Below are 25186 nucleotides of genomic sequence, written 5' to 3'. Positions count from 1 at the left end.
AATTATTACACCCTCAGAGTGTAGAGGGGTTTAATATAAACATGTCCAGTCCTAATTATTACACCATCAGAGTGTAGAGGGGTTTAATATAAACATGTCCAGTCCTAACTGTTACACCATCAGAGTGTAGAGGGGTTTAATATAAACATGTCCAGTCCTAACTGTTACACCCTCAGAGTGTAGAGTTAATATAAACATGTCCAGACCTAATTATTACACCATCAGAGTGTAGAGTTAATATAAACATGTCCAGTCCTAATTATTACACCCTCAGAGTGTAGAGGGGTTTAATATAAACATGTCCAGTCCCAATTATTACACCCTCAGAGTGTAGAGGGGTTTAAAATAAACATGTCCAGTCCTAACTGTTACACCCTCAGAGTGTAGAGGGGTTTAATATAAACATGTCCAGTCCTAACTGTTACACCCTCAGAGTGTAGAGTTAATATAAACATGTCCAGACCTAATTATTACACCATCAGAGTGTAGAGTTAATATAAACATGTCCAGTCCTAATTATTACACCCTCAGAGTGTAGAGGGGTTTAAAATAAACATGTCCAGTCCTAATTATTACACCCTCATAGTGTAGAGGGGCTTAATATAAACATGTCCAGTCCTAATTTGTGTGGCCATGCTCATTGGCTGCAAAGTTATCATACATTTTGTTATCCGTACCCCAAAATATTGTACAATAATTTGTCCTCGCCTCGCTATGTTTATGGGGTGATATCCACCAAAAAGCTACTCCTTACAAAAGTCTATCATACTAATTTATTATCTAGGGCTATTAAAAAAAATCTCACCATAAGACTGCCTGCCCAGGTGATACCAATTTATTGAATTTCAGGGTCTAGCCCATTACAACTACAACAGCAGCAACAACAAGAACTACTACTACTACTACTACTACTACTACTACTACTACTACTACTACTACTTCTACCACCATCAATACTACTGCCATTACAACTACTATTTCTACTTCTACCACCACTGCTACTACTTCTACCACCATCACTACTATTACTCCCATTACAACTACTACCACTACTAATACTACTACAACTAAATACTAAATGCAAAAATTAACACCTACAACAACAACAACAACTACTACTTAGTAACTACTACTACAACTATATTTAACACCTACAACAACAACAACTACTACTTAGTAACTACTACTACAACTATATTTAACACCTACAACAACAACAACAACTACTACTTAGTAACTACTACTATAACTATATTTAACACCTACAACAACAACAACTACTACTTAGTAACTACTACTACAACTATATTTAACACCTACAACAACAACAACAACTACTACTACTTAGTAACTACTACTACAACTATATTTAACACCTACAACAACAACAACTACTACTTAGTAACTACTACTACAACTATATTTAACACCTACAACAACAACTACTACTACTTAGTAACTACTACTACAACTATATTTAACACCTACAACAACAACAACTACTACTTAGTAACTACTACTACAACTATATTTAACACCTACAACAACAACAACTACTACTTAGTAACTACTACTACAACTATATTTAATCCAACTACTGGTAGTGCTGCTGCTATAACTACCATAATGATAATTAGTAGTAGTAGCAGTGGTGGTAGTAGACGTAGTAGCAGCAGTAGTAGTAGTAGTAGTAGTAGTAGTAGTAATAGTAGTAGTAGTTGTGGTAGTAGTAGACGTAGTAGCAGCAGCAGCAGTAGTAGTAGTAGTAGTGGTTGCAGTTGTTGTAATAGTAGAATAGTACTGGAAGTTGTAGTTGTAATAGAAGTGGTTGAAGTAGTAGTAGCAGCAGCGGCAGCAGCAGTAGTAGTAGATCTAGTAGTAGTAGTAGTAGTAGTAGAAGTAATAGCAGCAGCAGTAGTAGTAGTAGTAGTAACAGTAGTATTAGTCGTGGTAGTAGTAGACGTAGTAGCAGCAGCAGTAGTAGTAGTAGTAGTTGTTGTTGTAATACTAGAATAGTACTGGAAGTAGTAGTTGTAGTAGTAGTGGTTGTAGTAGTAGTAGCAGCAGCGGCAGCAGCAGTAGTAGTAGATCTAGTAGTAGTAGTAGTAGTAGTAGTTGTTGTTGTTGTAATAGTAGTGGTTGTAGTAGTAGTAGCAGCAGCAGCAGCAGCAGTAGTAGTAGATCTAGTAGTAGTAGTAGTAGTAGTAGTAGTAGTAATTGTAATAGTAGTAGTAGTTGTTGTAATAGTAGAATAGTACTAGAAGTAGTAGTTGTAATAGAAGTGGTTGAAGTAGTAGTAGCAGCAGCGGCAGCAGCAGTAGTAGTAGATCTAGTAGTAGTAGTAGTAGTAGTAGAAGATTTAGTAGTAGTAGCAGCAATATGTGTAGTAGTAGTAGTAGTTCTAGTAGTGCTATTAGTAGTAGAAGTAGCAGTGGTAGTGGCAGTAGTGGTAGTAGTAGTTCTAGTAGTGTTATTAGTAGTAGCAGTAGCAGTGGTAGTGGCAGTAGTAGTAGTAGTTCTAGTAGTGCTATTAGTAGTAGCAGTAGCAGTGGTAGTGGCAGTAGTGGTAGTAGTCTACTAGTAATAGTGAGTGCTAAGTTTAGAACTGATCGAACGTATTTAAGTATGTAAACTCATTGATTGACTGATTGATAACACTAGTACAAATACGTACACGCATTCGTCTCGAATTCTCTCATAGGAATCATCGTTCGTGATTGGTCCTCGAGTCGTCATAACATTTTGGCGCCGGCGTTGTTCCGTTCTGTTCCGTACATAATCCCGCTCACAGTTGCTAACCGTGAAGAACTGTCCAGATGTGCAAATGAAATTCCAGTCTGAAAAGTGAGTAAAAAAGTTAGTTAATGGCGACGATATTCAGCTTACATTAAGATAATTGCTATTGATGGTACTTGTAGGTATTGATTTTAACAAAAACTAAATACTTGTTAAATTTATGTACAACCTTATTTTTGCTTCTTAGTTAAATAGAGAAAAATACATGAGTGGCCGTTATATACCATTTATCTTATGAGTTGTTTTAAAATGTATTTAACGTACAAACGTTGACTTTTATAGTTGAAAACGTACAAGTTTGATATTAATTTCATCAAACCACTTGGAATGTTAAAACAGACTATAAATATGGAATCGATAACTACTGACTATTTGCATTATGACACCTGGCAAATCGAGACTGACGGCGACTATATGTGTAGTAGCATGACGGCACGGTGCAGTAGTCTCAGTCCTTGGCTTTTGAAAACCCATGGCGAGTGAAAAATTGCTCACCTCAAAACGCTTAGGCGAGTGAAAAATTGCAACGAACACGCTTTTACAACGAACACGCTTACAACAAACAACCGGTTAGAACGAACTGATTGTAAAGTCCCGATCCCCCCCCCCCCCCCCCCCATATAGTATTAATAAATTTTAATGTATAGAACGAACTATATATAGCGAATTAACTGTTAAAACGAACCAATTTTTTGGTCAAAAATTGTGAATTTCAGTGTAAATTAGTGCATATACAGCGAACCGATCATAATTTGTTGTACCTTATTTGCATCTTATCAATCAGTAGCATTAACAGCAGTGCATCAAAAACGACTATACTGATAAGATCAGTCAGATAATGTCCGCGTGTATTTACGTAGTCGATTGCCATCAATTAAGAGAGTACTGTATTGAACGGTATGTTCTCACTTCACTGCTATTGTTCGCTTGTTTAAGTACCTATCGCCCCTGCGCGTGCTGTAACCTCACCGTGGTGCAAGGGTGTAACATTCTCTTTGAGAATGGCCAATACAGCACAAATTGAAATTTTGAGAAAAGGTCATTATCTATCTGTGATATTTGTATTTTTGCACAGTTCTTTACACTGTTTTTATTTAAAACTTGAATTTTGTTTTATTGATGTTGATCATCACCTTATTTGTTTGCATTACCATAGTTTAACACCCAATAGCCGATGTATTTTTCGTGCTGGGGTGTCGTTAAACATTCATTCATTCAAGTACCTATCGCGTTCTGGGCATTTTGTCGTTATCCAACAGTAAGACTGATACGTGCAACTCACTTGCATCTTATCAATCAGTCCAATCAGATAACGACCGCTTGACTTTATATAGTAGATTGGTTTCAATTAAGGGATTAATTTAACCGTGTGTTCTCACTTCACTGCTATTGTGTGCTTGTGTAAGTGCCGGTATCCAACAATAAGACTGACACACGCAACTCACTATACAGTCATTGTTTGGTTGGTTTTTTAATGAGCGTGAAATAATCGGATAATTTGTTCAGAAGGAAGGTAACACAAATATTATGAAATGTTGGACAGTATTCGGTAGATGCGCAATCATGACGGACAGCAAATCATGATGTAAGAGAAAAGCGCCTGATCTAGATACGAAATTCCAAATTATAACAGCTACTGAATCCGGCCGAAAATCAAAGAAAGATATAGCAGCCGAATTCGATATTCCAAAGTCCACTTCTAGTACCATTCTGAAGATATAGCAGCCGAATTCGATATTCCTAAGTCCACTGTTAGTACCATTCTGAAGCAGAGGGAAGCAATATTAACACAATGTCAGTCATCCGAGTACAGCACGGCAAGAAAAAGAATTCGCACTTCGAATTTCAAGATATCGACGACGCCCTCTTCGAGTGGTTCAAGTCGGCACGCAACAGTAACATCGCCCTCAGTGGACCGATTCTCATGCAGGAAGCTAATGAACTTGCCGATAAGCTTGGCCAACACAATTTTAAGTCCAACACTGCATGGATTGAACGCTTCAAACAAAGGAAAGGTATTCTTTCAAAAGCGATGCATGACGAAAGTTCTGCAGTTGACCCTGAAGTTGTTGATAACTGGTTGACTTCTCAACTACTACACTATTTAGCTGAATTTTCATCCCGACGACATCTTCAATGCAGATGAAACGGGGCTTTTTTATAAACTGGTTTCTCAAAGAACACTACAGCTGAAAGGTGAAAAGTGCCACGGTGGTAAAAAATCAAAAGACCGAATAACTCTTCTTGTCGCAGCAAACATGACAGGGACAGAAAAACTGAAACTACTTGTCATAGGGAAATCAGCAAAACCCCGGTGTTTGAAGAATGTTAGAAGTTTACCGGTGGAGTACAAGTACGGCTAACTTCTGCAAATGTTTACAACGAACTACTGCTATAACGAACCGACGTTCCTGGTCCCTTGCTGTTCGTTATAAGAGTACTTTACTGTAATTGGTACATGTAAATGTACAAACGTATGTTACAATAATTAACCAATAAACCAATCATGTTTTCTTTCAATTTTATGTTGCTTTGTTTATTAGTGTAGTCTGACTTCTTTTTCCTTTCAATAATGGAGTTATTAAATATTTCCATTAGCAGTGCTATAGAAATATAATTATGACATACACTTATGCAGCAATTTGATTTTTTAATTGCAATACTATTCAGATAATTTGAGGCACACAAATATATATTCCATTTCAGTGTTTGGTGGTTTGATGAATGTGCAGCTAAACATGTGCACTTGTCTTGAATTTCATTATTATGTACAACGAACATGATTAGGATAGTTGTGATGGGAGAAACTAACTGGTTTTGAGGAGGTGGTTCAATTAGAACTACGACCCAAGATCCCTCATAGACCGGCATCGGTGGCGCAGTGGTTAAGCCATCGGACTACAGGCTGGCAATGAGGTACATGTATTGTTGTGGACTGAACACTATTTCGTCATAATTCTGAACCGTGTGTTTAAATGGTTTGGAATACTGGCATGGTTGATATCGAAGATGCGGATTCAATGTACATAATGATAATAATAAAAAATAAATTTATAGTCAGTAAAAAAAACCCGACGGATCGCCAGTCGGACTAGTAGTTGCATTTTTTACCCCTGTGATGTAATTACTTGTGTAGTTCTGACAGATGTAGTTGATATCTCTCTCTCTCTCTCTCTCTCTCTCTCTCTCTCTCTCTCTCTCTCTCTCTCTCTCTCTCTCACTGTGTGTTTTGGTTTCTCTAAGGGGAGGGTAGGGGTCATCTAAACATACTGATGCACTTACATGTGTAGTTCTGACAGATGTAGTTGAGCACCCTGCTGATTTGTTCCCGTTCGATGAAGAGATTCTGAACTTCGCTGTTTAGCCAGCAGTTCCTCTTCAGTGTGGACACACAGACCAGAAACTCCTCGTACGACCTCCTATACCTGGCACAGACACACAGAAAACAAGCACGTGTTTATCGGCATCTCAGCACATTATTAACTACAATGTTTAGTGTCGAATGCTAGGCTTAGACTACCAACTGCCAGCACATAGTTGGCCAACGTTTTGCTGTCACGACTTCTTCGACTGTCGAGTTGCTAGTCTCAACGGTCTTACAGGTAGTACTAAACCAAATAACTACCAGCTGGGTCAAAGGTCAAGGTGCACCCGACGTTTGATAGAGAAGTTAACACCACACGTCCTGTGATTGGTGATAAATGTGAGTGAGTTGGTTGTAAAAAAAAACAAAAAAAACCCCAGTATCATCTGGGTAAAAAAGTGTGCAATTGTGTTTCATCTGGTACCACTATGTCAAGTAGCCTTGTGCTTGAAACATGTATGGGGGTACCTGTGAAACAAAATACTCAAATTTTGTGCGGAACTAGGGTAGTCATAGACACTACCCGTTATCTCTGAAATGAGCAGCTTCACCCCCATTTTTTTCCGATTCACTTTAACGGTGAGGGGTGGTAGTACTTATATCTGTGGTGTTTATGTCGATTGATACGATGCAGGTAGGAGTTGTAGCCACATATGTTACTATTGTCGTCTATGGGATTTGATTTGGTGGTATACACCCTACAACTGGATTATCGTAGTATAACCTATTAGTTGTTAATCTGGGCGCACCAGCTGTAAGTCGAGAATTGGGGAAATTACAATGAAACCGTCGAGTTGGCCAACTTGGTCCTGACAGTTGGAACCTAGAATAACATAAACAACAAGGCATGTTATATATACAGTGTACACACACACACACACACACACACACACACACACACACACACACATACACACACAACATAAACAACAAGGCATGTTATATAGAGTGTACACACACACACACACACTGACACACACACACACACACACTGACACACATACACTGACACACACACACACACACATACACACACACACACGCAGACACACACACCTACACACAGACACACACATACACAAACACACACACACACACACACACACACACACACACACATACATACACACACTTCCAGCACATACCACGGTATTTGATCAACCAGATAGACAAGCGGATAGACGCGAATGATAGGCAAACAGACAGGACAGATATATTATACAATATACAATAAGTAGGTAGGTAGCATTATCGTAGCACACACACACACACACACACACACACACACACATGGATGAATGGGCGGATGGATGGATGGATGGATGGATGAATGAGTGGATGGATAGATGGATAGATGGATGGGCGGATGGATGGATCGATGGATGAGTGAATGGGTGGATGGATGGATGGATAGATGGATGGATGGGCGGATGATTGGATGGATGGATGAACAGATAGATGTATGGGCGGATGAACGGATGGTCGGATGGATGGATGGATGGTCGGTCGGATGGAGGGATCGATGAGTGGACGGATGAGTGGATGGATGGATCGATGGATGGATGGATGGTCGTATGGATGGATCGATGGATGAGTGGATGGATGGATGAATGGATGGATAGACGGACAAAGAGGCAGATAGATGTTAGAGACAGATACGAACCTACAAATATCCTCTATTTCCTCCTTGTTTAGTTTCAGTGATTCCATAAATAGTTTTCTTTTTGTCTGGTCGGCGAGTCGTCCTCCTATGTGGATTTGGGGGAGGTGTGACGTCATGCAGTTGTCTATAGCCCCGCTAATCAGACAGCCCATGAACATCTGGGGCCCGGACTGCTGGCCACCACTCAGGCCAGTCAAACCTACAACATAGAGATTTTGATATTCCATTTAGCACGCTGTCCTGGGCACATACCTCAGCTATCTGGGCTGTCTGTCCAGGACAATGGGTTAGCTGTTAGTGCAAGGGTGTAGTGGTCTTACACCTACCCATTCAGTCGTTAAAACTCGCTCTGAGTGGGAGCCGGTACCGGGCTGCGAGCCCTGTAACTACCAACCTTATGTCCGATGGCTTAACCACGACACCACCGAGGCCGGTCGATTTAGTTATATACTCAAAGACTATGAAAACGCACCGTTTCATACTTTCTTGTCAAGGTGGCGTAGTGGTTAAGCCATCGGACTACAGGCTGGTAGATACAGGGTTCGCAGCCCGGTACCGGCTCCAACCCAGAGCGAGTTCTTAAGGGCTCAATGGGTAGGTGTAAGGCCACTACACCCTCTTCTCTCTCACTAACCACTAACAAACTAACAACTAACCCACTGTCCTGGACAGGCAGCCCAGATAGCTGAGGTGTGTGCCCAGGACAGCGTGCTTGAACCTTAATTGGATATAAGCACGAAAATAAGTTGAAATCAATCAAATCAAGGAAATTAAAATCGATGAAAATATTTCAAATTATAATAATGATAGCATAGCAAATGCAAAAATGAAAAAAGTTGTAAAATTGTTTGAATGGAATTTTATTAATGTAAGATCAGATTACAAAGATGTCTCTAAATGTCAATATCGCGTCCTCCACGTGCGGCTATGCAAAGCGTGCATCGTCTGATAAGGTTTTGGAAGAATGTCTGTGGAATTCTGTTCCATTCTCGCACCAAAGTGTCTTCTCATTGTGCACAGTCTGTAACTACTGCCCTCTGGACAATCGCCTCCCAATTTCGTCCCACACGTGTTCAATGGGTGCCATATCAGGTGGCATTGCAGGCCATTGCATGATGTTGATGTGACTACGTTACAAAAACTGCATGTATACACGTGCAGTGTGAGGACGAGCATTGTCTTGCTGCAAACTCTGCAATTCTGGATAGGCACGAAAATGGGGAATAACTAACTATTAGCCGCAGAACGTGATCTCTGTAATTCACAGCAGTAACGCGTTCTCTCCAAATGTACAGGGGAGTCCGGTGATGGTAGCCTGAAACCTCCCCAAACCATTATGCTGCCCCCTCCCCATCTGTTGGATTCTAAAACAGCAATCTGCAAAACGTTCCGCACGTCGTCTCCAGACGCGTTGTCGATCGTCAGCTTGATAAAGATGGAACTTGCTTTCATCTGTAAAAAGGACTTGCCTCCATTGCAATCTACGCCAGTTGTGATGTTGCTGTGCCCACTGCATTCGCTGCTGACGGTGCCTTTGAGTCAAAATTGGTCCACGTACGGTCGTCTTGCACGTAGTCCGGCGGCTCGAAATTGACGTCGTACCGTGATGGGAGCTGTTGGTCCTCGTCTACCATCGACTCCTGCAGCTGCACGTGTTGATGTTCGGAAACGGTCCTGTAAATATGAAGCAGCCGTATATGACGGTCTTGGGCTGGTGTTGTAAAGCATTGTGCACCTGGTCTCGGTTGATCCCGGGTAACTCCATTCTGTCTATACCTTACATCCAGTCGTGTAATTTTTGTATGGTAACAATTAAATCGTCTGGCTTTCTCTCTGGCACAAATTCCTGCTGCTACAAGACCTATTGCTTTCGTTGATTTTCAGAAAGTCTAGGCATCGTGGATTTGATATGGTTAAAGTTAGGTAAAATAATGATATATGATTCCTTATTGTGTTATTATGTAAAGGAGAATGTTGTACGAGAATCTCGGATTGCCACATGAAAGAAAGAAAGGTTATATTTAACGACGCACTCAACACATTTTATTTACGGTTATATGGCGTCAGACATGGTTAAGCTCCACACAGATTTTGAGAGGAAACCCGCTGTCGCCACTACATGGGCTACTCTTTCCGATTAGCAGCAAGGGATCTGTTATTTGCGCTTCCCACAGGCAGGATAGCACAAACCATGGCCTTTGTTGAACCAGTTATGGATCACTGGTCGGTGCAAGTGGTTTACACCTACCCATTGAGCCTTGCGGGGCACTCACTCAGGGTTTGGAGTCGGTATCTGGATTAAAATTCCATGCCTCGACTGGGATCCGAACCCAGTACCTACCAGCCTGTAGACCGATGGCCTAACCACTACGCCACCGAGGCCGGTTGATTGCCACAGGAAGTCGACTTTCAAGTGAAAACTACGCGTTTTGCCATTTTGGCATATTGTCACGTGCATTTGCATTAAAAACAATTCCGAAAAAACAAACAAAGGTAACGATTATGAATGACTGCATTGCATTTCTAGTTTTAAAATTTGCTTTACTCGGTGGATCCATTCAAGTGATTGTTTTTTTCTCGTTCCAACCAGTGCACCACAACTGGTCAAAGGCCGTGGTATGTGCGTTCCTGTCTGTGGGGAGCGTGTTTTCTCTGATGTCTACGTGTCAGAATTACCATATGTTTGAAATCCAATAGCCGATGATTAATTAATTAATGTTATATATACTACTCAAAAGAATTTAAGGGTCAAAAATTTATAACCAAATAAGTTTCAGAGTGTATTAGATTGATGATGTAAACTACACCAACATTTTTATTTATTGTTCCATATTTACAAAAAAACACAAATAAACGTCACTGTATACAAGAAAGTCACATGACATGCTGTCAAAGTTGAAGGTTGTCAAACATGGATTTTACACATTAGAACATTCGTTTAATAGTGTGTGAATCCACCCCTGGCGCGAATACACTCGACACATCGTTGCCTCATGCTGTTGATCAGACGTCTGAAGAACTCTTGGGGAATGGCCTGCCACTCTGCCATAAGAAGTTGACCCAGATCATGAAGGTTGGCCGGAGGGGCATGGTTATCCCGAACTCTCCTGCCTAATTCGTCCCAGGCGTGCTCTATTGGGGCCAAGTCAGGCGAATATGCTGGCCAATCCATCCTGGCGATACCTTGTTGTCTGAGAAAGTCCGTTACCACCCTGGCGCGGTGGGGTCTGGCATTGTCATCCTGCAGAACTGCCCCGCCGCCAATCTGCTGAAGGCCTGGGAGAACCAACGGCCGGATAATCTCATTCAGATAGCGGATTCCAATCAGATTGCCATCCACCACATAGAGGGGTGTCCTGTGGTGGATAGAGATGCCGCCCCACACCATGACGCTGCCACCACCGAACCGGTGACGTTGTCTAACGTTAACGTCAGCGAAGCGCTCCCCAGGACGTCTGTAGACACGAACCCGACCGTCGTTGAACTGGAGACTAAACCTGGACTCATCAGTGAACATCACTCGACCCCACTGAACACGTTGCCACCGCAGATGAAGCGTGCACCAGTGACGTCTGGCCGTTCTGTGACGTGGTAGGAGTGGTGGTCGAACAGCCTGGCGACGGCAGCGTAGATTATTGGCTCTCAGATGATTGGGTATGGTTTGATCAGACACTCGAGTTCCAGTCGCAGTCCGCAGATTGTCACGTAATCGGCGTACAGTGGTTGTGCGTTGACGTAGAGCCATATTGGTGATGTAGCGGTCCTCTCTATTTGTAGTGCTTCGGGGTCTTCCCGAACGTGGACGATTTCGAACAGAATTCGTTGCTTGGTACCGTTGCCACAGTCGGCCAACGACACTCTGACTGACACCAAGTCTCAAAGCAACATTTCTTTTCGTATTGCCATCCTGAAGCCAAGCAATAGCCCTTCCTCGATCTTCGATAGTCAGTTGAAGTCGTACCATTGTCGAATTTGGAGTGTGCACCGTACACGAACGCAAGCTCCAATTATACGGAAATTCAGCATTGGGAACATGGAATACACATGCAAAGCGTGCAAATGAAGCGCTTTGTGAAAAAGCAAGTTATGGGCACTTAGCAGACCTTTCGCTTTCGCCCTAATTTACGTGCAAATGTAAGCATGTTTTCGCCATTAGAACTAGTCGACAGTGTCAATGACAGTGGATTTTAATTCATTTATGGGTTGCTTAGACCCACTTTCGTCAAAATGGAACGATACCATGCGTGACATTATGGTCTAGCTAATATAATTGACATTCAGAAAATAATGTCGAAAATATCGTCTGACCCTTAAATTCTTTTGAGTAGTATATATCCAATTAATGTTTAAGTACGCTGTCCTTGGCACACCTCAGCTATCTGTCCAGGACAGATTGTTAGTTGTTAGTGGTTAGTGAGAGAGAAGAGCTTGTAGAAGTCTTACACCTATCCCATTATTTTGCAGGAATGGAAATTACGAGGATATTCCCCAACTTAAAATACACTAATAAATAATGACTTTATGTCAATATATGTAAGTATGCAGTTTAATACTAGTGATTTCTGGTGATATAGGTTAATTAAGTAGGATTTTGTGTATTAATTAAAACAATTAATTCTGCTACCTCGTAGCCTCATTTGTCATCTTCATTTTACGGTAACATTAGCACGGACTTTCATGTGTAATGTACCTATCACATGGATGGGTTGTCTTCATTACTTAAGAAACATGTAGTGAAAACACTTTTCATGTGCAGTGTAGCGATCACGTGCATGGGTGAAGTCAAGACACATGCAAATAAAACGCCATTTTGTTAAGATATGTTTGTGGCGGCATGGCTGACGATGAGTCGACAAGTTTTGGTTACTGTTTATTTGTTAAATTTGTTTTACCTCAATCTAGATACAAAGACTGTACTTTCAACTTGGATACGATTGAAGATACTAAATACTGAACTTGTTACATGGTGACGATGCATTAGTGAAATGCTCAGACATATCATTCGATGATAATGGTTACACAATATCGCATTTTGAATCTTTCAATGACGACGAAACACCGTCTGATGACAAACAGATTCTATCCTGTGAATTTGCAAACATGTTACAAATGGAATGTCGAACAGTGTGTGTACGGTTTCCGTGAACCTGTATAGAATAACGAACAATACGAGATGCATAAAACAAGTAAGTAATTTATATTTTTATGATTTGGTTAAAATGTTTGTACAGTTAAAAAAATAAAGTGGTTAAAAAGACTGATAGGCAAACGCCTGTATTAAAGCATCTCTAATACTGTAATTACTCCCTGCCCCCTTCTCCCGCCCCTCCCCCGGCTGGAGTGTAGGTAGCTCTGATAGAAATATCCACTGACACGTGATGGGTCCGTCGTAGGATCGATCCCCATCGACAGATTCGGTATTATCCGCCCCACCCAGGTACATCAAAGGTTGCGGTATGGACTGCTCGGTCAAACGGGGATGTGTTTCGTTTGGCCCTGTCAACTTTGATGATATTTTTTGTCCCATATTTAGGATCCAATTTGACCTAATATTCTATACTCGAGTCTACTGAGAAGCCACTACACCAAATATTTAATCAACGGAACTCCTTTTTAGCTGTTTTCTAGCAATATTATTTTGATTGAATAAACCGAATCTTGAATAGGAATTAATCTAGTCTATATTGAATTGATTGGTTTAGTTTTTGTTTAATTTCATACTGTTTTTCACACTCGGAATTAACTAGTACAGCCTTCGCATGCTTTATTGTACAGATATACTATTGTGAAAATCGTTGGCCACAACTTTATTCAAGGATTGTCAAACAGGAATAAAAAAGCAATGGATACCTCTCGGATTTTAAGCTATATCGACGTTGAACTGGAACACGACTATAAATGGAACTAAACTACGACATGGATATTTTTGTGTGACGTTATAACAAAATGACTGTACGGATTAACCTCCTGACAGCGTCTACAGATATTTTTGTGTGACGTTATAACAAAATGACTGTACGGATTAACCTCCTGACAGGTCTACAGATATTTTTGTGTGACGTTATAACAAAATGACTGTACGGATTAACCTCCTGACAGCGTCTACAGATATTTTTGGAGTAAACCTTTTTTGGTTACGGCTTTGTAGTGTTGTTTTAGTTAATTAAATATTTTCAAGTATCGATTACTTAAGTAAAACCTGTCCATTCCTACATTTGGGTGATCTGTAATAACTAGTAATGGAGAGTTATTGAATTACCGCTCCATTACTAAATGGAGCGTTGAGACAATACAGTGACATCACGTGTATTTTAGTCGAATACACGAGTGGCCGTTAGATACCATTTATTTCACAACGAGTTGTTTCTAAATGTATCTAACGAGCGAAAATGAGTTTAATACGTTTTTAAACAACGATACATGTAAAAGACCCCTGCTGCTAATCGAAAAGTGTAGCCCATGAAGTGGCAACAGCGGGTTTTCTCTATATATGTGTGGTCCTTAATCGTATGTCCGACGCCATATAACCTTAAATAAAATGTGTTGAGAGCGTCGTTAAATAAAACATGTCCTTCCTTCCTACCTTTTATTATATGGAAAATAAATCTATTTTACTAGAATAAAAAGCAAAAACAAAACTAACATTAGGTGAGGAATAAACGAAGAATCAATTGGATACCAATAATTATCTAGTGTGTGTGTTATGTGAATTAATCTTTAGTCTAGACACCTAACCATGTTCAGGGATGTGATTCCTCAGCGATTATGTCGAGAAGGGAGATTTGTCATCCCTTAACATACATGTATATTGATGAGAGCGATCCTCCTTAAAAAACCCCAAAGGCTGTGGTATGTGCTATCCTGTTTATGGGATAGTGCATATAAAAGATCCCTTGCTACTAATGGAAAAATATATCGGGTTTCCTCTCTAATTGTTTGATTTCAGTTATCAAAAACTGTTCTAACAAATACGTGGTCGTGTTTAAAAACTAGGGTCGGTCACTTTAACAGTTGCCTTTTCGTTGCTTTGAATAAAGTTGAGGTTTGTTTATTTAACGACACCACAAGAGCACGTTGATTTATTAACCATCGGCTATTGGATGTCAAACATTTGGTAATTTTGACATATAATTTTAGAGAGGAAACCCGCTACATGTTTTCGTTAGTAGCAAGGGATCTGTTATATGCACCATTCCAAACAGGATAGTACGTACCACGCTTTTGATATCTTTCGCAAGTTACTTATTTGTAAGTTTGATTATATTAACTGTATATTATGTTGTGCATGTGTGAAAGTAATTAACTATGTATTGTAAATTTATTTAGTTAGTTAGTCGAATATGGTTGTATTATCCTTTTAAGCAGTATACTTTCTGCCTGAAATGTTTGTAAACCACGTCAAAGGTAACACCGATGGTGTTTTGAATAAAAGTTTTTTTTTCTTCGTGGTGCACTGGCTGGAACGAAACATAGCCCGATGGGCTCGCTGACCCAGCCCGACCGCGTATCAGGCGACTGCTTTACTGCTGGACTACACCCCGCCCCGTTGCTTGGAATAAACTACCAAGGCATTCTTGACATGTTTGTGCTCAGGGGTGTAAACACGTTTTTGTTTTCAACATAAACCGCAAATACATACATTTTATTTTCTCACCTTTTTTTTCACAAAATCGTTAAAAATGGTAGCAGCCGAAAATGTATTAAACGTGTTTCTGATCGTTCTAATATTTGTACTAGGTTAAATTTCATTTTATTTCCTAAAAAAGATTTGTTCGTACGTACGAAATTATTTGAAGACAAAATCCAGTTTGGGCTTCTTACAAATATTAAGACGACCAGAAATACATTGAATATACAGACACTGATATTCTAAACAAGAAAATATATTTAATATGTAAGTTTAATCGTAGACATATTTTATTATTCGGAAACATCTTACAATGCAGCAAACTCAGGAATGTCCCTTTAACACTTCTGTTTCCGCCATTACGTGTGTTTATTAAATACTAGTACGCTGAACAAAACGTGTATATATGCTAATACACTGGGCATTGACATAGTGGACTATACTGTGACTCATCACGTATTCATATCATTGTTATACAACATTTATTAGGCTTGGCTGTTCGGCCTGTGTGCGCCTATACATCACAAAAACATTTTATAGATTTGACGTGTCTATGTGTACATACTTCATCAATTGTAAACAGGCGAGTCGACATTTTGAAGTGAGGATACATGATTGATCTCATAACGACGGGCGCTGTCCTGACCGGAGGAGAAGGGTGGGGTTGTTCTCACACGATATACTTTCATTTCAAACGACTACCCTCAGTGGTCTGCCACTGCGACATGTTTGGGTTTTTTACTGATAGCCTTTTTAATGATTACATTTACATAGCAGATACATTTGCTTGTTGTAAATATGAGTGCAGTATTCTAGCTAGCAATACACAGAAGTGCGCTGCGCTCTGCCCCTATCAGTGTATGTATATCCAGTAAATATGAGTGCAGTGTTCTAGCTAGCAATAAACAGAAGGGCGCTGCGCTCTGCCCCTGTCAGTGTATGTATATCCAGTGTGTGTATGTATCCAGAGTATGTATGTATCCAGTGTATGTGTATATCCAGTGTATGTGTATATCCAGTGTGTATATCCGGTGTGTCTGTGTATATCGAGTGTATGTATATATCCAGTGTATGTGTATATCCAGTGTATGTATGTATATCCAGTGTATGTATATATCCAGTATATGTATGTATCCAGTGTATGTGTATATCCAGTGTATGTGTATATCCAGTGTGTATATCCGGTGTGTCTGTGTATATCGAGTGTATGTATATATCCAGTATATGTGTATATCCAGTGTATGTATGTATATCCAGTGTATGTGTATATCCAGTGTATGTGTATATCCAGTGTGTGTATATCCAGTGTGTCTGTGTATATCCAGTATATGTATATATCCAGTGTGTGTATATCTAGTGTATGTATGTATCCAGTGTATGTGTATATCCAGTGTGTGTGTATATCCAGTGTATGTGTATATCCAGTGTATGTGTATATCCAGTGTGTGTGTGTATCCAGTGTGTGTGTGTATCCAGTGTGTGTGTATATCCAGTGTGTGTGTATACCCAGTGTCTGTGTATACCCAGTGTCTGTCTGTATCCAGTGTGTGTGTGTATCCAGTGTGTGTGTGTATTCAGTGTGTGTGTATATCCAGTGTGTGTGTATACCCAGTGTCTGTGTATACCCAGTGTCTGTGTATATTCAGTGTGTGTGTATATCCAGTGTGTGTGTATATCCAGTGTATGTCTATATCCAGTGTCTGTCTGTATCCAGTGTGTGTGTGTATCCAGTGTGTGTGTATCCAGTGTGTGTGTATATCCAGTGTCTGTGTATACCCAGTGTCTGTGTATATTCAGTGTGTGTGTATCCAGTGTGTGTGTGTGTGTATCCAGTGTGTGTGTGTGTATCCAGTGTGTGTGTGTGTATCCAGTGTGTGTGTGTGTGTATATCCAGTGTATGTGTATATATCCAGTGTATGTGTATATATCCAGTGTATGTATATCCAGTGTGTGTGTGTACAGTGTGTGTACATCCAGTGTGTGTGTGTGTGTACAGTGTGTGTACATCCAGTGTGTATACATTCAGTGTGTGTATATCCAGTGTGTGTGTGTACAGTGTGTGTACATCCAGTGTGTGTACATCCAGTGTGTGTATATCCAGTGTGTGTGTACAGTGTGTGTGTACAGTGTGTGTACAGTGTGTGTACAGTGTGTGTGTACAGTGTGTGTACAGTGTGTGTACAGTGTGTGTGTACAGTGTGTGTACAGTGTGTGTACAGTGTGTGTACATCCAGTGTGTGTACATTGTGTGTACAGTGTGTGTACATCCAGTGTGTGTACATCCAGTGTGTGTACATCCAGTGTGTGTATATCCAGTGTGTGTGTACAGTGTGTGTACATCCAGTGTGTGTACATTGTGTGTACAGTGTGTGTACATCCAGTGTGTGTATATCCAGTGTGTGTGTACAGTGTGTGTACATCCAGTGTGTGTACATCCAGTGTGTGTGTACAGTGTGTGTACATCCAGTGTGTGTACATCCAGTGTGTGTACATCCAGTGTGTGTGTGTACAGTGTGTGTACATCCAGTGTGTGTGTGTACAGTGTGTGTACATCCAGTGTGTGTGTACAGTGTGTGGACATCCAGTGTGTGTGTGTACAGTGTGTGTACAGTGTGTGTGTGTACATCCAGTGGGTGTGTGTACAGTGTGTGTACAGTGTGTGTGTGTACAGTGTGTGTACAGTGTGTGTACATCCAGTGTGTGTACAGTGTGTGTACATCCAGTGTGTGTGTGTACAGTGTGTGTACAGTGTGTGTGTGTACAGTGTGTGTACATCCAGTGTGTGTGTGTACAGTGTGTGTACATTGTGTGTACAGTGTGTGTACATCCAGTGTGTGTGTGTACAGTGTGTGTACATCCAGTGTGTGTGTGTACAGTGTGTGTACATCCAGTGTGTGTGTGTACAGTGTGTGTACATCCAGTGTGTGTGTGTACAGTGTGTGTACATCCAGTGTGTGTGTGTACAGTGTGTGTACATCCAGTGTGTGTGTGTACAGTGTGTGTACATCCAGTGTGTGTGTGTACAGTGTGTGTACATCCAGTGTGTGTGTACAGTGTGTGTACATCCAGTGTGTGTGTACAGTGTGTGTACAGTGTGTGTACAGTGTGTGTACATCCAGTGTGTGTGTGTACAGTGTGTGTACATCCAGTGTGTGTGTGTACAGTGTGTGTACATCCAGTGTGTGTACAGTGTGTGTACAGTGTGTACAGTGTGTGTACATCCAGTGTGTGTGTGTACAGTGTGTGTACATCCAGTGTGTTTTCAGTGTGTGTACAGTGTGTGTACAGTGTGTGTACATCCAGTGTGTGTGTGTACAGTGTGTGTACAGTGTGTGTACATCCAGTGTGTGTGTGTACAGTGTGTGTACAGTGTGTGTACATCCAGTGCCCTCATTTTTTTTCTTTCAGTATTAGGGCGGGATGTAGCCCAGTGGTAAAGCGCTAAGCGGTAGTCTAGGATCGATCCCCCAGAGATTGGTCTATATCTCGTTGCAGCCAGTGCACCATGACTGGTATATTAAAGGCTGCGGTATGTGCTATCAAGTCTGTGGGATGGTGCATATAAAAGATCCCTTGCTACTAATAAAAAATATATAGCGAGTTTCCTTTCCAAGACTAAATGTCAGAGTTATCAAATGTTGGACATCCAATAGCCGATGATTAATAAACCAATGTGATCTAATGGTGTCGTTAAACAACACAAACTTTAAACTTGTTTCAACATTGTTTACTGTAACATAATATGTGTAATAGATTATGTTTTGAGTCATTTAGGTGAGATTGTCGAGTGCCATGCTATAGTATCTTACTTATTTTATAATGATTATAGAGTTGTATATATATTAAGAAATATTATAGAATACTTCCATTTATGTTTATTATTTACCTTAGTGTAAAGAAATTGTGCAAGTTAAGAAAATAGTTATACAAAATGTTTAGAAGATAATCTATAGGTGTATAGTTTTAACACTGTGTGTTCTTAAAATGAGTTCTCTGCACATTTTCTTACATTCTCCGTATGTATCTATTTTATAACACCTTCCATAATACTGTAAATTGTGATATATGTAGGTCACCTGATGAGCTGTGAATGCTCTAGGTTAATAAAGAATTGACTTGAAGATTATCTTAAGTCAGATTAATTGGCGTCACCGGTGCAAGTATTACCTCACACCACACAGACACACAATTAAGGTTGAATCTTAATTTGACGTTGCTGCAGTGAGCGGACCCCTTCACTATGACATGTAACTTATGAAATTAAATGGTTCAACTTGCACAAAAACTACCGACAATAGGCATGGACCCCCACCCCCTATCCCGGCGTGTAGCTGTGGGGTCACCGAACTTCTTAAGCCTTTATATTCATTCATTTCAATTCAACTGATTTTCATGCTTATATCCAATTACGGTTCAAGCACGCTGTCCTGGACACACTACTCAGCTATCCAGGCTGTCTGTCGAGAGCAGAGGGTCAGTTGTTAGTAGCCCGTGAGAAAGAAGAGGGTGTAGTGGTCTTACACCTACCCATCGAGTCGTTAAAACTCGCTCTGTGTGTGGACCGGTACCGCGCTGCGAACCCAGTACCTACCAGCCGTATGTCCAATGGCTTAACCACGACACCACCGAGAAAGGTAAGCCTTTCTAGTTGACCTAATGATTAAAAGGAATGTCAGGTAAGCACCCTGTGTTTTCAGCTGGCCTCTGTTCGTATCACCCAAGTTCCGCGCTTCACGCGACATGCCAGCTGTCAAAGGCTCAAGGAGGTAAATTCAGTCCCTTGTTATTACTGTTAATAGTTATATACCTTGAAATCATACATGTTCGCTGTTTTGCTGATTAAACAAACTGCACAATGGAGCAAGGAATCTACCCGTCCGCATAAAATGTTGATAAGAAACTGATTATTATTGCTGGCAATCGAGACTATATGTTTAAACACTGAATGTTTTGTCATGCCTGACTGATCACAGCTGATTCGACCATTGTTTTGTTGTCGAGGTTCGAAATACATCATATAACAATGGAACGGTATTTAGTAAATTACCTTAACACTGTAACGGTAAACATTAGTGGTATTCGTATTGACAAGATATAAAGTTAACAGGAAGGTGTGGTGGGCGAGGGCTGGAGTATTTTAAAATGCCTTCCTATATAGAAATTATGTTTAAACTAGTTAACATTTGAAATTTGTTGCATGCGAATATATCCACACAACATATACTTGATCTCAGCTCCACCCAAATACCTGAATCTCAGCTCCACCCCCTGTGCATACTGGCTGAATAACAACCCCTCCCCTATTTCAGCTACTTCCGCCTGTCTATATTAAAGGTCGTAAATGGTAGAAGAAATGTTTCAATTCGCCTGTAACATAACAACTGTGTTGTTACCTGTACGTATAACATCTTACTTACCTGTAAAGATAAAAAGCCAAACGGGTGTAGATATGTGGTCCATGTTTTCAATTTGGAAGTCTGTTACTGTAGAAAACTAGCTATAAATGTGAAGATCAGGTGTTAAACGCTCGCATGACGCCGTTTGTGTACCACAGGTGACCTATTTTTAAACCTGTCGCTATTGATCGTCCCGCTAACCGCTCCAGGTATTCAGGTAAAAATAAAATAGAGTTATCTCTCTTTACTCGTAAGGAACAGGAGGTTGTATATAATAAATATGTACCGGCCTCGGTAGTGTCGTGGCTAAGCCATCGGACATAAGGCTGGTTGGTACTGGGTTCGCAGCCCGGCACCGGCTCCCACCCAGAGCGAGTCTTAACGACTCAATGGGTAGGTGTAAGACCACTACACCATCTTTTCTCTCACTAACCATTAACCACTAACTCACTGTCCTGGACAGACAGCCCAGGTATCTGAGGCGTGTGCTCGGGACAGCGTGCTTGAAACGTAATTGGATATAAGCACGAAACTAAGTTGGACTGAAATGTAGATGATAAATAATGTATGTATCTCACACTTATTCTTGAACGCACACTCGCTCTCCCATATTTAGTTTAAAACCAATATTTATTTATCGATATTAATTTGAATCCCTAATATTACAATACTATTAATTCTTCAAATTTCATAATGTCTGGCATGGTGGAATTAAATAAACATCGGAGGGTCTAACTAATAGTCTAACTAATATTGAGTGCGAGAATCGGCTGACGTTTTAGGAGGTCAGAGGCATGCTGCAAGAAACTTTTGAAAACTAGATATCCTGAATTGCAATTTCATAAATTCTACGAGTAAACTTCCAATAAATGTTGGTGAATACAACACTGTTTTAATGCATTTTTCACCATATATCTATTTTTTATACTTATGTATACACCATACACCCTTCCCCCTCCCGCCATGGAATCGTGGACTGGCTATACCAGAACCCGAATCCATAAGGATGTGGGCACGTTAATATAGTTCCCTTCCCTTCCCTTCCCATACACCATGCACCATGCACCATGCACCATATCTACATGTATTCAGAATATATAAACACCACTCATGTACTAAATTCTTGGATGAAATTAAATAATTACTGACAATGAACAACTGTACGATTAATACTTAATTCGTTACAATTATGATCACGAACACATTCATAATGATTTTAAATATAAACAATCATTTTGTAATGTATTATTTTCAAATTATTGTGTCGGACTTTATAGCCCTATTTAAAAAAAACATTGTTTTAGCTAAAATGGTTAGACTTTCTTGGTAACGCGTTTACGTCAGTTCTAAACAGCTTCGGGAGAAATACCTTTCCCGAAATGTTTTAAAATGAGAAATGCAATTTGATGCATTCTGTGTACAAGTAAAACAGAATTGTGCAAATACACGATGAAATGTGTTCAGACTAACTCGTTTTCCCGAATGTCTCCATAATTTTTGCCCGAATGAGTAGATTTTCTCCAGCACTGGGGATTGGGGTAGGCAAGGGAGGCATGGTCACCCACCCTTCTCGTACGCTTTTGAATATACTGGTCGGTGTTTCTGGGAAATATTTACCTGTATCTAATGTATGTTAGTGTACTTTGGAATAGTCTAGGTGCACATTTTCAAAAAGGTTCCCCCCTCCCTATAAAAGTCATGTATTCTCTCCTGAAAACATATCTAAAGGTTCACCCCTCCCTATAAAAATCATGTATTTTCTCCTGAAAACATATATAAAGGTTCACCCTCCCTATAAAAATCATGTATTCTCTCCTGAAAACATATCTAAAGGTTCACCCCTCCCTATAAACATCATGTATTCTCTCCTGAAAACATATCTAAAGGTTCACTCCTCCCTATAAACATCATGTATTCTCTCCTGAAAACATATCTAAAGGTTCACTCCTCCCTATAAACATCATGTATTCTCTCCTGAAAACATATCTAAAGGTTCACCCCTCCCTATAAAAATCATGTATTCTCTCCTGAAAACATATCTAAATGTTTCACCTGATGCCAAAGATACATATCCCTAACATAGTGACGTAAAAACCGAAGTTTGTGTCAAAATCCTTCACCATCATCAGAACAAACCCGGCGGTAAAGCTGCCCAATAGCAGGTTTATCAAACAGTGTATGTATAACCTGGTGTTAGCCTGGGCTTATTGAAACCCCTGCACGTTATACGTGCAATGCAAATAATCCATGGGTTAACCCGCGCGTAACGTGTAGGTTTTCATAACCCAATGGTAAACCTAAAACCCCCCCACTAAATTCTAATTGTTCAGGGGTAGCCACCGCTATAGATGAACACGATTGCTTACTAGACACCGGAATCAACTTGCTTTGTCTCCTATATGCCGACGATACTGCACTACTAGCAACTAATGCTCACGATTTGAAAAACGAAATCTAAATGCCTTTTTGGAATATTGCAAAAAAAGGAAACCTAAAAGTAAATAGTGAAACAAAAAGAAGAAAAATAATAATATTAAATGCAAATGCAAATGACTATAAGAAAACGTTTAATCTTGGAGATAAGTATCATGCAAATATATGATAGAAGACTGGACCCAATTTCACCAAAAATCGTAAGTTACGTTTTGCACGTAAATCTACGACTGAAGAGCATTTCACAAAGAAGTGTAAGTTATGAGTAAAGTTAGACGTAAATCTAAGAGTGCTCTCGACCACAACTAGTGGCACACGTAAATTGCTACATCCACTTCGATAATTCATAAAATGGTGACACTTTTGGTTTTTGTAAAGTGTTTAACAAATTAACTCTCTTTATTAATCCAGTGATAGCCAGTTTTGATATCTGTGTCATTTGATCCACTCAGGGCTGGATTTAGCTCAGTCGGTTGAGTGCTCGCTTGAGGTGCCAGCGTCACAGGATCGAACCACCTCGGTGGATCCATTCAACTGATTTGTTTTTTTTCTGGTTCCATCCAGTGCATCACAGCTGGTCAAAGACTGTGATATGTGCTTTCCTGTCTGTGGGAAAGCGGATATAAAAGAGCCTTTGTTGCACCGGCCTCGGTGGCGTCGTGGTTAGGCCATCGGTCTACAGGCTGGTAGGTACTGGGTTCGGATCCCATTCGAGGCATGGGATTTTTAATCCAGATACTGACTCCAAACCCTGAGTGAGTGCTCCGCAAGGCTCAATGGGTAGGTGTAAACCACTTGCACCGACCAGTGATCCATAACTGGTTCAACAAAGGCCATGGTTTGTGCTGTCCTGCCTGTGGGAAGCGCAAATAAAAGATCCTTTGCTGCCTGTCGTAAAAGAGTAGCCTATGTGGCGACAGCGGGTTTCCTCTACAAAACAGTATCAGAATGACCATATGTTTGACGTCCAATAGCCGATGATAAGATAAAAAATCAATGTGTTCTAGTTTACTCTTTTTTTTGTTGCATTAGGAATTTTTTTTAGCGGGTTTCCTCTAACAAGTACTTGTCAAAATTACCAAATATTTGACATCGAATAGCCGATGAATAATAAATCAATTTGTTTTAGTGGTGTCGTTAAACAAGAACAACGGTTTTTTTTTTAATCCGTAAACGGGCACAGCTATAACTGACTAGAACGCTTAATATGGTTGTTGAACAACCTAGGCATGTCCGATATTTAAATGTCGAAACATTTCCCATCCATAAAAATACAAACTGAACGTGTTAAACGAAGGCAATTAGACCAGCACTTACAAACATGGCATAACAACATCGAGTCTATATCTAAAGGCAAAACATATTTTATTTTTAAACAAACTTTAAATTTTGAAAATTACTTTATTAAATTACTCCCAAAAAAATTGTGGATCGTCATTCTGAAATTCAGAACATGTAATCACTATTTACCTATTCCACGAAGACTAATTACATAAACAGGCAGTTTTGTGTCCTCAAATCGTGTAAAAAACTAAACATTTTTTTTGTTTAACGACACCACTAGAACACATTGATTAATCAATCATCGGTTATTGTATGTCAAACATTTGGTAATTCTGACAGAGGAAGCCCGCTATAGTGTTCTAACACACAGTACATACCATGGGCCCACCAAAAGGCATCAGGCGAGCGATTTTCCACTGGGCTACGTCCAGGCGATAAAACCCAGATATAAAATGAAGCTAAAATCAAACTTAAAATGAAATAAAACACGCAGAGTATCCTTCCATGTTTGACACCTATCACCTGATTAAGCAATGTGTCATGAGTAAAATGTAAAAAATGAATAAATAAATAAAAATAAAACTACCCCCCCCCCCCCCCCCCCCCCCCCCCCCAAACAACAA

General features: G+C 40.1%; 1 protein-coding gene across 1 annotated transcript in view; it reads right to left on the bottom strand.

Moving 5' to 3' along the window:
• LOC121387274 (chitin synthase chs-2-like) overlaps positions 1 to 21018 on the bottom strand; it is a 45850-nt gene extending 24832 nt beyond the window's left edge. The window contains exons 1-4 of the mRNA XM_041518299.1: positions 20868 to 21018; positions 7824 to 8022; positions 6079 to 6221; positions 2671 to 2837 (exon numbers count right to left, since the gene is read on the bottom strand). Of these exons, the coding sequence (XP_041374233.1) occupies positions 2671 to 2837; positions 6079 to 6221; positions 7824 to 8022; positions 20868 to 20910 (552 nt within the window). The 5' untranslated portion in view covers positions 20911 to 21018. The remainder of the gene's footprint in view (positions 1 to 2670; positions 2838 to 6078; positions 6222 to 7823; positions 8023 to 20867) is intronic.
• Between the last annotated feature and the right edge of the window lie 4168 nt (positions 21019 to 25186).

Source organism: Gigantopelta aegis, chromosome 13 (genome assembly GCF_016097555.1).
Source record: "Gigantopelta aegis isolate Gae_Host chromosome 13, Gae_host_genome, whole genome shotgun sequence".
NCBI lineage: Eukaryota > Metazoa > Mollusca > Gastropoda > Neomphalida > Peltospiridae > Gigantopelta > Gigantopelta aegis.
Note: the sequence above shows the minus strand (reverse complement) of the source record. Positions and strands in the feature narration are given on the sequence as shown.